Below are 14068 nucleotides of genomic sequence, written 5' to 3'. Positions count from 1 at the left end.
CTTTGGTTCCTACTTTAAGCTACCTGAGAGAAAATGACAAGAATAGGTCTAAGAAGACAAGTTAGGAAACTGAAAGCTGCCATCAACTGAATGGGAAAAGTTTTTAAGGAGAACAGATAACTACCAGGAGAAAATTGTTTCATTTGAGCTGTTTATAAGATATTACAATGGAAATGGAGTTATTCTTGCTGGTGTGGTGCAATAAGTTTTGCTTTTCCATAAAATTTAGTGTGAACCTGAACTTGCTAAGAGCTACCACCATGAAGATTTTATTTACCTTCAAACTTTTTAGTACTGAGATAAATTTTAACATCAGTTGCTACACTTAGCTAACCAAAATAAAGATAATTTTAAAGAGGAAAAATTAATATTATACTACTAATAATTTATATTTCACACATACACAGCCATTCCTCCTATATTCTTTTCTTTTGTGCATGTGCACTTTGGAATGAACTCAGGACATTATGTATGCCACTAAACATGAGCTCTACCACTGAGGACGCCCAGTCCTTCAGGTATTCCTTTCTAAACAAACAAAAGGAATAAAAACAAAGTAAGCCAAGCAGAAATGGGAATCATAACTGATACTATTTTGACAGTCAATTCTGAGACCCAAAATACGGGACTAACATTACTGGGAATTCTGAAGTAACTTCAGTTGCCATCTTTAAAAGGTCTTCCTTTGACTATGCTATCCTTTGGCACCTCACCAATTTAATGCCCCAATGTCCCTCTGACCTAACTACCCCTTACTTCTTATTCTATAGACTCCTTTCTGGAACTGGCATTATTTCCTCTGGACAATGGCATTAATACCATTTCTTTTCATCTACTGAACATATACCAATGATTTTTAAGTGCTTATCACCATCTAGACCTATCATTGTGCTATAAACCAGTAATGTCCAATTAAATATAATGCAGGTCATATAGGTAATAAAATTTTCAAGTAGTCGTACTAAAAAAAAAAGATGAAAGAAGTGAAATTAATTTTAATATATTTTATGAGACATTATAATTTTTAATGTAATCAAGTTTTTTTTAAAAATCACTATTGAGGTGTTTTTGTTAACCTCATTTGAAATCCATTTGTGTTTTACACTTAGACCGTATCTCAAGTCACATTATCCATACTTCAAGTTCTTAATAAATACATGTGACTAATAGTTACCATTTTGGAAAGTGCAGTTCTAAGTTTAACACAAAAACCATGTCTAAAATTGAACTCATCTTTCTCCTTAAACACATCCCCTATGTTCCCTGAATAAGTAAAAAAAAAAACAGCATCTATGCCAACATGGAACCCAGAAATCATCCCATATTCCTTCACTTCCTTGATACAAAGCTAACTACACTACTCCTTAAGTACCTCTTGCTCATCTCTAGATATCATTATAGCTGTCTTTCAGACCTCTTTGGACTAAGTTCCAGTAAGTCAGGGACCATGTATTCTTTTCTAGGGATTTTCAATACTTCACTGGGTACCAGACGCAGAGTAGGCAACCATTAAACATTTTTTATTGCAACCATTGCCCACTTGATATATGAAGAAAATAAGTAATGACAGAATCAGAAAGGTTTTCTTTAGTGAAAATAACCTCAGAAGGTCAAAAAGGAGTTAATCAATGGAAATGAAAATACTAGAAATTTAATAAATTAAAATAAAAACAAAACTCTAAAGTTATTAGACAATAACTAGATTTAAAGTAACAATTAAAATAAATTTATATATGATAAAATGTCCTAAGTAACTAAATTTGCATTCATTACATTTGGCTTTACAAAAAAAACCAATAAGCGATATTTTATCTATAGGTTAAGACCCAGGTTCCTTACTAAAATATTTTAGCTATTCTAGACTAAGTAATATTGTACTAAAACATATGGGTGTGTGAAACTGATTTGGAAAGTTCAGACTTATGAGCTGACTGATTTTAGGATAATTATCTCTAGTGCAAGTGTCTCTTCTTACAAATGAGGAACTGAGATCAGAGAACTAAAATGATCTGTCAAAAGTCACAGAGCAATTAGTGACAGTCCCGCTATCTTTAATATTATGTTTATGAATGGACACCAAAAATTATTTACATGACTTTTAAAAAATTAAAACAAGTACAATGACTACCATACTATTTTTAGAAAAAAAAAAACAGTAGGATCAAAGTCTACCATATTCCTAAGCTAGGGAAGAATGCAATTACATTTTAAAATTCTATATTAAAAATAATTTTTGAAAAAATCCAAATAGCCAAAAAATAAAATAAACAGAATTTATAGGAAGAGTAAAGGACAAGAAAGAAAAACAATTTGCATTTATAAAAGTAATTTTGTTTTCTTAAGCTTTTTAAAATAGCTCTCCTATTAGACATATAATGGCTACAGGCCATAGAAACTTAAAGTTCAAGTCTTAATATGCTTAAGATCAACTGAGAAATGAAAATCAAAATAAAAATACAATTTGATATACAACATTCTGATTTACAGGATTATTTTACAGAAATACACCAATAATCCAAATCTATTATGTTAAAAAGTATTCATTTCACTAAATTTAATTTCACTTTGAGAGGCTCTGAAAAATATGAGAAAAATGTCAAATATAATTCCAAACTAAACATGATGGCATTTTAAAAATTAAAACAAACTAAAACATTTGGATAAATTCCTTTAGTATATTTGACAAGATTTAAGTTAACTAAATTTGAAATATACTGGAATTCCTAAATGTCATCCTCTGATAGCATTATTTCCAGAAGGAAAAAGGTGATAATTTAAAAATAAAGACTTTGAATCAAATGTTTAAAAAATTAGGTTATTTACACTTCATGCTTTCATATATTTTCTGCCTTTTGTTCATAAAATCTTTAGCTTACTCAATTACAGTAGTTCAAACCAAACTTAAAAATATATTATTATTTAATAAATTTTAAGAAACAACAACACATTTCAGAAAGAGTCAAAAGGCATATTTCAGGTAGCCATCAAACAAACAGGAATTAAGAGTTCAGGAGTCTCATCATCTGCTAAGTAATGGCATTAGTATCCCGTTGTCCCTAAGGCTAATATATTTCTTCAAAGAGTAATTAAAAATCTGTATCTAATTATTTAATATCCATTAATCAAAATTATGATGAAGGAAATTTCTACTAGAACAGGGATTATTCTTACAGTCAATATGGGAGGACACATTGCATTTTGTACTCTTAATTAAAAGATAGGGAAATAATCGTTACTCCAGTGTATATTTAACATATTAAGTCTTGAATCACTAATCTGAAATTAAAGAAAAAGTCTTAGAGCATTAAAACCCCACACCTGAAAGACTTACCATTTTATCTAGATGTTCAATGGATCTATAAATCTCCCCCTGGGATTCATCATAGTAACTGTAACGGAACCTTTGACCTTGAAACAAATATCATGTACAAAATAAAATAGGGAAAAATTAGAAGCTAAAAAGAAAGCAAGCGCTTACCAAATAATTTTAGTTCTCATAAAAGGCAAAGCACAGCTTAAGCCTCTGAGAGAATCATTCCCAACAGCCCTCGTACATAAAAATAAAAGGCATATTTGGGAAGATAATAAAGAAATGATATTATCACCAGTGTTTTATGATTTTAAAAACTACTTCAAATAGGAACGTTAAAGTCACCAGAAATACACCATTAAGGAAACAAAACAGCTTAAAAGTTAGAAGCATTGTTAAACATTGTATCAGTCTATAATAGAACCAAAGAATATGATTCAAGAAAATTTGGTTTAGGAGAACTATCTCAGTGTAATAAATCAATGGAGTTTATCTACTGGTGTACAAATGCACATATTTGATCTCTACTACAGAAAAAATGTGTAGGTCAGTGATACTTGTGGTTTGTGTGACCTTTACAACCTGAATTCCAAAAAGTAACTCATTCTTGTACAACTTGGAAAAGGATCAATGTAAGTGCCTATCCAATGTGAACAAGATACACAAAAGAATGAATATAATAAATAGTCCTACCCTGACATAAAACCTCAGTAAGAGTACAAGCCCAGAATATTCAATGTTTAGCTGTTCTCCAAAGAACAGAGAGGGTAAAATGGAAGAAGCTTAAAAAGAAAACAGAAAACAAAGGTTCAGAAAATAAATGGTTTCCTACTAGTTATATGAAAATCAAAAGTTAATATTCATAACTAGTTACAGATTATTTAGCTGACTGATGTATTTCAAAAACACCTAAATCTAACTTTCAGCAGTGCCTCCTTTCCTTTTACATTCCCTTGTTTTTAAAGATTCACAAAATGCATTTCTAGTGCTATTAATGATAACAATCATGTACACACTATGTGTCTTGTGCTTCATGTTTAAAGCACTATTGCTATATCCAATTATTATCTTTATATCTCAGAAGATAGTCTGTGTAATTACAATTTTTAAGTTTTCTGTTCATCTTCCTAAAAATCTTTTATAAATCTCTTATAATGGGCATTACAAAATCATAAAATCTTCAATATCTTTTGGTTAACTCACAGAACTTAACACTTCATTCATCTGCAAATGCTAATCTTCTATGATTATTTACTTTTCTAAAATATACTGTATTTCCTTACTTTCTACATTTTAACTTTTCATATATGTAACATCCACCATTAACTCAATGTAGCAATTATTAAATCGACGTTTACATCTTAAGAGCTACTATTAAATCAATATTACATCTTACAATTGATAACCTAGAATCAAGAAACAGAAATATGAAATAATATCTGCTTTCTGAATAAAACAATAAAGATTACTGCACATTACCATAGATATCAGATCTATTACATCTCTGAATTAAAAATAATTCTTAAAGATAATGGTGATAATTTGTCAGATATTTTTTTCAAAATTGAGTTAGTTACAGCTTTATTCTCAAAGAGTGTATGTGATATACATACTAATGACAATTACCTGATAATGAGAACTATAAAACCAACCCTATTTTTACAATTTGCCAAGTAGTTCTCAGAAGGCTGCTCAAAGCCAAATCCAAAGTTTAGTCATAATAACTTAGTGACTCAATTCATTGGTACTACATATTTCCAAGTGTTTCTGATAAAACAGTCCAACATCTTTTGTAAAACTAATGAATATCCTAGACAAGAAAATTCTGATTCACTGTCACTATAGTAAGAATAATATCCTTGGAGGAAATCAAGGTAATGTACTCCTTAATTATTTGAATCTGAACTACTTCAGGTTTATACTAATACATTCTCCTTTTCCCTGCTTCTAGAAATACCTACTAGTTTTTATCAGATGTCAACAAGCCCTGTGACTAGCATGTAATTGTCTTATCTTAGTACTGAAATTCCCAGGTACAAAGACAAATGCAGATTTTTGTTGTTGTTGTTGTTTTTGGTGGTGCTGGGGAATTGAACATCAGCCCTTGACATGCTAGGCAAGCACTCAACCAAATGAGCCATATCCGCAGATATTTTGTGATAGCCATTTGCTACTGAAAAGTTTTTTCTGTTTATTTCCCAGTTCAGGACTGATGTTCCAAATAGCAACTTTGCCTGAATAATAAGTGAAATGTGTAAAAATATTTTAAATTGCAATCTTGTTCATATGGACTATTTACTATGGAACTTTCACTTAGAAACTATTTCTGAAGCACAAGTATAGGAAATGTTCACATTTCCAAATACTTTAAAATGCTGAATCAAGCTGTGATTTAATGAGAATGATAAAACATACAGAAAACCAAATTAAGCAAATGTTTGATAGTATACTACCTACGTTTTGTTACTCTTTCATAGCCACCTCATATTTAATAGCTGAAAAACTAGGTAAAAATATTTTAATAGCTCTAAAGAATAATTGGGAAGCTAAATTCATACTGCATATAGCTACCACACTGAATAAACATTTGCTTAGCTTATGTCATCAAAAAGTTATTTTTAAAAATTGTATAAAAATTTAAAAACAATGCATTCTGGTCAATATATGCAGAAAATATCTAATATGGAGTAAACAGTTGCCATCTTATTTAGCTTGTATTATGTATATATGTATTTATGTAAGTGTGCACATGCACACATATGAACACACACACGCACACACACCACAGCTTTAGTCAACTGCTGCTTGGAAACTGAGTCTGACAAATTTTTTTGTCTTATTGTTTAAAAAATTTTTTTCAAGATTTTATTAATAAAGGAAATTACAATATTAACAATACACTGAACATAAATGGACCTTAAATTATTATTCATTTAAAATAAATTATGATTTCAAATATCTCATGAGCAAATGTATTTTATTCTATGAGTTTTTTTTTATTTCCGACTTTTGGGAAAGTTCTGAATCTAAACTGTGAATAAATACAACAACCTCTGTACCTGGAGAACTGGAATTGTGTACTTTTTTAAGTATGAATAAAGCATATCACATAGTAAGAGAAAATTACTTACCTGAAACTTATCCTTTCAGAAGGTACACTGGGAAAATGGATTCTTTGAGCCCCTGTTTCAACTTCAAGTATGAGCTTTCTAGCTTTAAGAGCCATTGACACTGCCCCTAGGGGCAGTACAAGCTTTGGAACTCCCCTAGTGAGTATGTCAGTAGTTTCTTCAGATGCCTTCCCTCAGTTCTTTTCAAATTCAAAAGATGAGAGGAAAAATAACCCAAGAAAAAAAATCCTGTAAAGCAGAAACCTTACTCTTTGAGGGAAGGAGGGTAGCTCATTTGTGAATCCATTCCAGAGCACGCTTTCTGAGAAAAAGAAATACAGGTAAGTAATTTTCCCATCTCCAAAGGTGACTGGTGATTTAATGAGTGGATTCACAGAGTGTGGAGAGTAAGCTCCAGGGATGTCTGTTTAACACACAACAATCAACTAATGAGGACAAACAACAATGAATGGTACAAGAACCAACACTACTGTTTTAAATACCTAAAACGAAAAGTAAAAAAATAAATACCTCAACATCAACCTATGCTCTGGGATGCAGAAATAAACAATGACCTTGGAAAGTTGATCCATAAAGTCCCCAAAAGATGAGTCAATGAAACAGACTTTCAGATATTATTGTTGTACAGTTACTTAATCATTTGTTTATATGTTAAGCAATTTTCAAATATTTGAGTTAAACCTCACAAAAATCTGTGAGATATATTATTCTATAAAAAGGCCTGGAACTTGGGACTTTCACAATTGAAATCACAATGAAAAAAAAAAAATGTATTTCACAAAAGAAATGTTATCTAAGTAGCATCAAATAAGGTAATCATTTCTGAAAACTAAAGGCTATTATCCTTTCATTATGAAGTCTTAGTTATAAAAATGCTAGTCCTATCTGAATCCTGCAAAAGATCAAGAGTCTATAAATTTGTAAAAATCAGAATGTACAAATATTTGAGAGATAAATATGAAGACTTGAATAAGATATAATTAGGGATTAGCTTACATTCAAACGAATTTAAATATTTAGAAAATAGTAATATCCTTATACCCAAGAGACTAATAGGAGGAAGAATGAACAAGAATAATCACTTGTTAATATGTATTACAGAATAGAACTGAAAAAGGACATAAATCTCAAATACTTAGGGGAAGGCCACTTTTATTAAGTGGCACATATTTATAAAAAAAAATAAATTATGTAAACCTAGACAACATAATCTATAGAGACTACAGAAAATTTTATACATATTTTAACAAAATATGTGTCATAAACATTTCCAAGTAGATTTACTAGAACTGATATGCAAAACCACCACCTTTAAGGATTCAATTTCTGATAGATGCAGTTTAATTTAGAAACTTGTTAAAGTAACTGAAAATAACATTAATGAAAGCTGTTAATATTCTAAATTTGGAAGTATAAATTTCAGTGAAGCCAGGAAAAGACAAATATTAGTAGTATACAGAGAGAAGGGCAAAACTGAAACTTTAGCAAATAAAATAAAATTTATACAGGATGTAGAACTTTGTAAGTATAAGTATGGATACAACTTACTTAACCACATTAAAAATCAAACACTGGTAGCAAATGTCTTTGCACTTATTCCACTTCCTGCGATAAGCAGGAATAGTGAAAGGAGGTAGGATCATTATAATGTAACCTGACAAACATCTTCCTATGGTGCTACGGTAAGGTATTTTCATAGATTTAAGACTGATAATGAGATAAAAGGCAGGAATCGAAATGCAAGGGTTCATCTCAGGGAACTGAAATGGAGAGACAAGAAGGGAAATAACAGAATCTAGGTTCCTATCTTTCTCACTCAAAAAGAAAACTATAGAGTATTTTTATCTCTCTATTTTTATCTTTCTAATGTCTTCTTAAATCTAAACAAGACCTAAATGGAATCTAAGATGAACATCTATAAAGTGAAATGTTTTTTAAAAGAAGTCATTTTTATAATGGACACTGGCTAAAAAAGTCAACAAGGAAAAATATCCCCAATTTACAAGTAAGACTACTAACTCTATCATCAAGTTTTTTACTTTACTTTTTACAAAACCTGGACAAAATATAAAGAGAAAAAATAACTAGAAATGAAAAATGTAGTCACTGCCAGTACTTTAATGTTATTCAACAAAAAACAAATTTCCATTGTGTAATTTGTCAGATATACTACAATCAATTAAGTGCTTTCTCTTTTAAAAAATCTGCTATTTATAATTGTGAAGTGTACTTAAAGCCTAGCTCAATGAACCTTGTAAGGTCTCCAAGTACTTAAGGAAATGAATCCTTCCTGTGAAATCATTTAGAATTCAGTCTTATCAGCTGAGCATGGTGGTGTACATCTATAATTCCAGAGACTTGAGAAGCTAAAGAAGGAGGATTCCAAGTTCAAGGCCAGTCTGGACAACTTAATGAGACCCTGTCTCAAAAATAAACACTAAAGTAAAAAGGGTTGAGGTGCCCTTTTTTTAAGTGGTAAAGCACCCTCAGTTCAATACCCAATACTACTTCATATAAGTAAAGAGAGAGAAAGAAGGAAAAGAAAGTTTTGAGATGGTAATTAAAATACACTATTAATTTAGGAAAGATGCCCAATACCAGTAGAACATAAATCTGAGAAACATGAAACCTAATTCCTAAGCAAAAACAGCTAACCCGTAGCTAGCCAATGACTCATAAACTTCAAGAGGCATGCAAATCAGAAAATGTATCTCTTACTTTACAAGAATGATTATACTACAGTATCGAGGAAGAAAGTTCACTAATAATACTGAATATTAGCATGTCTCACATCTCTCACTGATCCCAAGCACCCATCCAGGAAGAATTAGCACAGTGTTTTCCATGAGTATAATGTAAACATGTAATGAACGTTGTTAGTGATGGTGCCACTTAAAACTGGATACTTGGAAAAGCTCCATTACTACTTAACCACCAAATGTAAGTATTACATTTACATTTAGTCTCTGTATAATTCTCATAGCTATCATTCATCAAGCTTGGGAATTTTGAGTTTTTCTTTCTTCTTTTTGTAAGTATCACCTCGAAATTCCACTTATAATTTAAATAAACTCCAAGAAATCAGGAGAGAAATGGCCTAAATAATTAATTTCTTATAATCTGGTTAGAATGTAAAAATTTACATTTCCTTTTCAACAAGTGTAGTTAAAAATAGTAGTAGAGCAAGATTTTACGGGGAAGGGGTTAAGAATTCTTTATTAATGGGGTAAAAAGGATGGTTCCACAGAAATTAGCAATATTTAAGTGTCTACTAATGTTTTGATGAATTTATGTTGTGGCTGCACATGTTCCCAACTTGGAAAAAGAGTCTAGATTCTGAAGAACAGTCTCAGGAGAGCAATCATTTAAACTAAGTGATTCATTCATTCATAAGAGCCTTCAAAATCAAGATGGACAGGGCACTTGCTTCAACAATTTTAATATCTGAAACACATGAACGTGCCTTGTTATCAATAAAAATTCACAATACTAAGAAAAGTAACACCTTTTCTCAGTAATGATACTCCTTAGTTTTTAAGATCAATGACTATGAAATATCTGAATTCCCAAGAAAGGAATTCCTTTTTAAGTCTCTACCTTGTCCCTCAAATATAAGTAATATGATTCTGCCAAAGGTAGCACAAATAGCCAATAGAATTTGTTATTAAAGAGCCCTCAGAGTTACTTTGGGCTTTTCCCAAGTTAGTTCAGCTACCTGAAAACCCTAAAGGTAGGTTTCCCAACCTCAGTGCTACTAACATTTTGAACCAGACTATATTTTGATTGGGGGCAGGGGTTGGGAGAGCCAGCCCTGTGCATTGTACCATGTTTATTTAGCAGTTTCCCTGAACCCTACTCATTTGATAGTAGCAACGTCACAGCCCCGTAAGTTGCATCCCAACCAAGTTGTGATGATCAAAAATGTCTCCAGGCATTTTCAAAAGCCTGCTAGGAGGAAAACCATCCCTAGTTGAGAATCACTGCCTTTCACAAATAACTCATCTATACCACCAAGGACGATAGTTCAGATAGAACTATCTTAGTTCAGATAGTTCTATCTCAGATAGACTGAGATCTCAACTTTTAAGAAAGTCACTCAGAGAAGTTTGCAAGAGAATACCTAAACAAGCCAGATAAATGTTGAATCAATTCTGGTAATCAAAGGGTAAGACACATAAAACAGTCAGGGTTCCCCTATGTCTCACTGAGGATGAGATTTTGGTGCTCTGTCATTCACTCTACTTTAAAAATTATAGTCTTACATTTTACACTTTCTTATAATCAAAACAGTCACTGATGAATGAACAGATGTTGGCATCCTTAAACCAGTGAATAAATGATTAAAAGAGATGTACTAAGAGGAAAGGAACGTAGAAATATTCTGGGGTAGTAATGGATAATTGAGAGCAAATTGCATTAAAAGAATGTAAAAACAAAGTTTGCTAAAAGAGGCATCCATAAATGTCTCACTTTCTTTATGATCTATTCACTGTTAAGTATCCTTACTCTTTTAATTCACATAATCACAAAAATCACTTAAGAGTCCTTACCCTTATAAAGCATTAGCAATGAAGACCACAGTGCTAATAGCCAACGTGTTACAATCTTTGAAGGGTAGCTCTAAACTGATGGCAATTGTGGGCAAAAAATAAGCACCGAAAGAAAAAAGAAAGAGAGACTAATTACAAAAAAGCAAATCTGGGAAAGACTGGCACAGCTCATCTACATTCTAAAGAACATTTCTTTCATAAACCAAAACTAACTTGAGAGAAATCTCAATACCTACATGGAAATGGAATTAAGAGGTCTTACTCCCACTAACATAAGTATCTAGAACAAGGATGCCCTCACAGTGTGAATCCAATTATACCAGTCGCCTTTGGAAATGTGTCCATAATCCACTATTACCATCTGATCCTTTTTAAATGACCAAAAGACATTTTTAAATCACTTTTAAACATTGCTGCTAAAAGTAAAACTTTTCAAGGAGAGTGATAAAGAACTGAAAATCAGAGCTTAGAATGAAAAGGTACCTTTAACCACAAGTACATAGTATCTACCATGATATGTTAAAATCTAGAACTTACCCCAGTGGCAGAAATCAGAAGAAACCACAAAGAGATTACTAGGATCCGCTAGATATTTACTGAAGAGTTTTCCGAATTCCTGTTCTTTTGACTCACTCAGAGCTCCAACCAGTACAGGAATAATGGTAAACTCATCCTTATGGCTTAAAGAAAACAGAAGAAGAACAAGAAGAAAAAAAAAAAAAAAAAAAAAAAAAAAAAAAAAAAAGAAGTCATTTAAGATGTTTAAGAATAAAAATAGTTTTCCAAATTGTTGACACTAGAAACTGGAATATTTATTAACAGTGGTAACAACATACATAATTGTTAATTTCTTAAAATCTGTAAATTAAAAGTTGAAAGAGGAAAATTTAAAAATATGAAAAGCACAGAATACTAGAATTATCTATTTAAAGTCACAGAAATGTACAAAATAGGTAAACAAAGCTATTTTACTCCCAGGTATAATAATAATCCTTAAAAATAAAAATAAGCCTACCAGTTCATCACCAGTTCAAGTCTTCTCAACTACCCTCCAAGGCTACAATCACCTACCCAATCCTCCTGTGGTTTTAAAAGAGCATTAAACTCTTACCTGTTTTAATCCCATCTTATTATAAACACTACCATTTCTGGTACTTATTCTATAAACCTGCCATGTGAGACCTACGAAACTTAATCTTGGTTCCCACAAGATTCACCAACTGTACTTTTACACTTATCCTAATGATCAGATACAAGCCAGCCTGAAGATACAACTCAAATTTCATGGGCATCAAGGTAAACAAAGAATTCAAGGAAGTATAAATTCCTAAAATCAAGAAAAAGACATCACACCCACCCACAATGTTTACGTAACATCCACGAGTCCCTTTTTCACTCTACAAATTGACAGATTTATGGAAAAGGAACAAAGCAGATTAATAAAGAATAACTGTGATGTGCTATTCATCTAAAACCTTTAAAATTTTTATTGTAGTGAAATTTTACTTACTTATATTCAATCGTATTAATATTCTGAATGTTTTAGATTTAGAATTTTGGAAGCATGAATCATGTTTATCTGACTTGTTCAGAAGAGGACTTTTAAAAAATACCACCATAATAAATGCTTTTTAATATGAAAATCTGACACTTAACTGATATAGGACAAACAGAAATTTGTAAAGGTTTTTTTTTTTTTTTTTTTTCCAAATACTAAGTTTTTAGTAATCCCAAAATAAATTTTGGCTAACTACATAAAGCTAAATTCAGGGCGCCCACACACCTCCCCCATAAAGGCCCCCTTACCCTTGTCAATTGCGAAATAAACAGATCATACAGATCTCCAGTCCCTCTGCAATGCAGGGGCTTCTTGGGCACAATCTGCATCTATGGAGTAAGAAAAAAAAAGGAAGCTGGCAGAGGAAGCTGCCATGGGATTTCTCATTCTCTAACTCTTAATAGTTTACTAAATTACTATTTGGAACAAATAGGGCCTCTTCACTTAGTTAAAGGTGATTATCAAGTCAAAGAAAAGAATATCAGTTTCTAATAAAAATTTAGTAAGATTGTCAGGAATTATTCTAACCTCAGGAACTACCTACATAAATTAATTCACTAATTTCATCGAAGAGTCTGTAAGAAATTATGACATGGTAGGAAAGCAGTTATATAAAGAACAAAGAAATAGGGCAAGCTACTTGGGATGCTTACTCGTAGGAGGATTACAAGTTCAAGGTCAGCCTAGGCAACTCAGACCGTCTCAAAATAAAAAATAAAAAGGGCTGAGGATATAGTAGCTCAGTGGTAGAGTGCCCCTGGGTTCAATCCCTAGTCCCAAAGCAAGAAAAAAAAAAAAAAAAAAAAAAAAGAAAAGAACAAGGAGAAGCCAGAACAAATGGGTCTAAGTACAATCCCTACTATACACCAATATTAAGAGTATGGCTAAGTTCCCAATCTGAAAATGTATTTGCTTATATGCAAAATAATATATACAAAAACCTACTTCACGAAATTGTATAAAGTGAAGAATAGTATAGAAAAGGTGCTTTGTCAACAATACTTGACTTTGAACAAGAGTCGTTTCTTTGAAAAAAAGCTACCAGCCCTTTGCTTAACTTCAGTTTGAGCTTGCAAATCTATCTATACAGAAGAAAGTCTTATCCTACAGAGAAACTTCTGACTTCAATCAAGACTCATCCCATCCAACCCTTTTTTTTTAAAAAAGTCTCTTGTTCTCTATCCCCCAGACTAAGCACAAATTAAAGAGCATTTTTTTCAAATGTAATATTCCTAGGTTCAAAATCCAAATTCTGAAGTTGCACTTCCCAGTGAAGTACAAAATATGCCCCAGAAAACAATTATAAAACTGCATTAAGCCATCAAAAACAACAATTTTTGTGCTCTTATATCAACCAAAGGAAAAAAAAAAATGTAAGAAAAGTTCATTTGTGACAAATAACAGAACTTTTCAGTAAGAACTGTAGAGTCTGGCATCTTACCAGATGCTGCCTCCATGCCCTAACCCAGCTCCACCGACATGGAAATTCCATTAAAGTGAAGTCGACCATGAAAACTGG

General features: G+C 31.7%; 1 protein-coding gene across 3 annotated transcripts in view; it reads right to left on the bottom strand.

Annotated features, from left to right (window-relative positions):
- MEMO1 (mediator of cell motility 1) overlaps positions 1-14068 on the bottom strand; it is a 124864-nt gene that overhangs the window by 16629 nt on the left and 94167 nt on the right. For 2 of the 3 annotated variants that reach the window (XM_079109981.1, XM_079109982.1), the window contains 2 exons: positions 11529-11671; positions 3332-3408 (listed from right to left, as the gene is read on the bottom strand). In XM_079109981.1, coding sequence (XP_078966107.1) covers positions 3332-3408; positions 11529-11671 — 220 coding nt within the window. Of the gene's footprint in view, positions 1-3331; positions 3409-4003; positions 4093-11528; positions 11672-14068 lie in introns of all 3 variants that reach the window. The other variant, XR_013759032.1, reaches the window with a different exon arrangement.

The sequence above is a fragment of the Sciurus vulgaris genome (assembly GCF_902686455.1).
Source record: "Sciurus vulgaris genome assembly, chromosome: 14".
In the NCBI taxonomy this organism is placed as follows: Eukaryota; Metazoa; Chordata; class Mammalia; order Rodentia; family Sciuridae; genus Sciurus; species Sciurus vulgaris.
The sequence above is the reverse complement of the archived record's forward strand: the minus strand, read 5'-3'. Positions and strand labels throughout refer to the sequence as shown.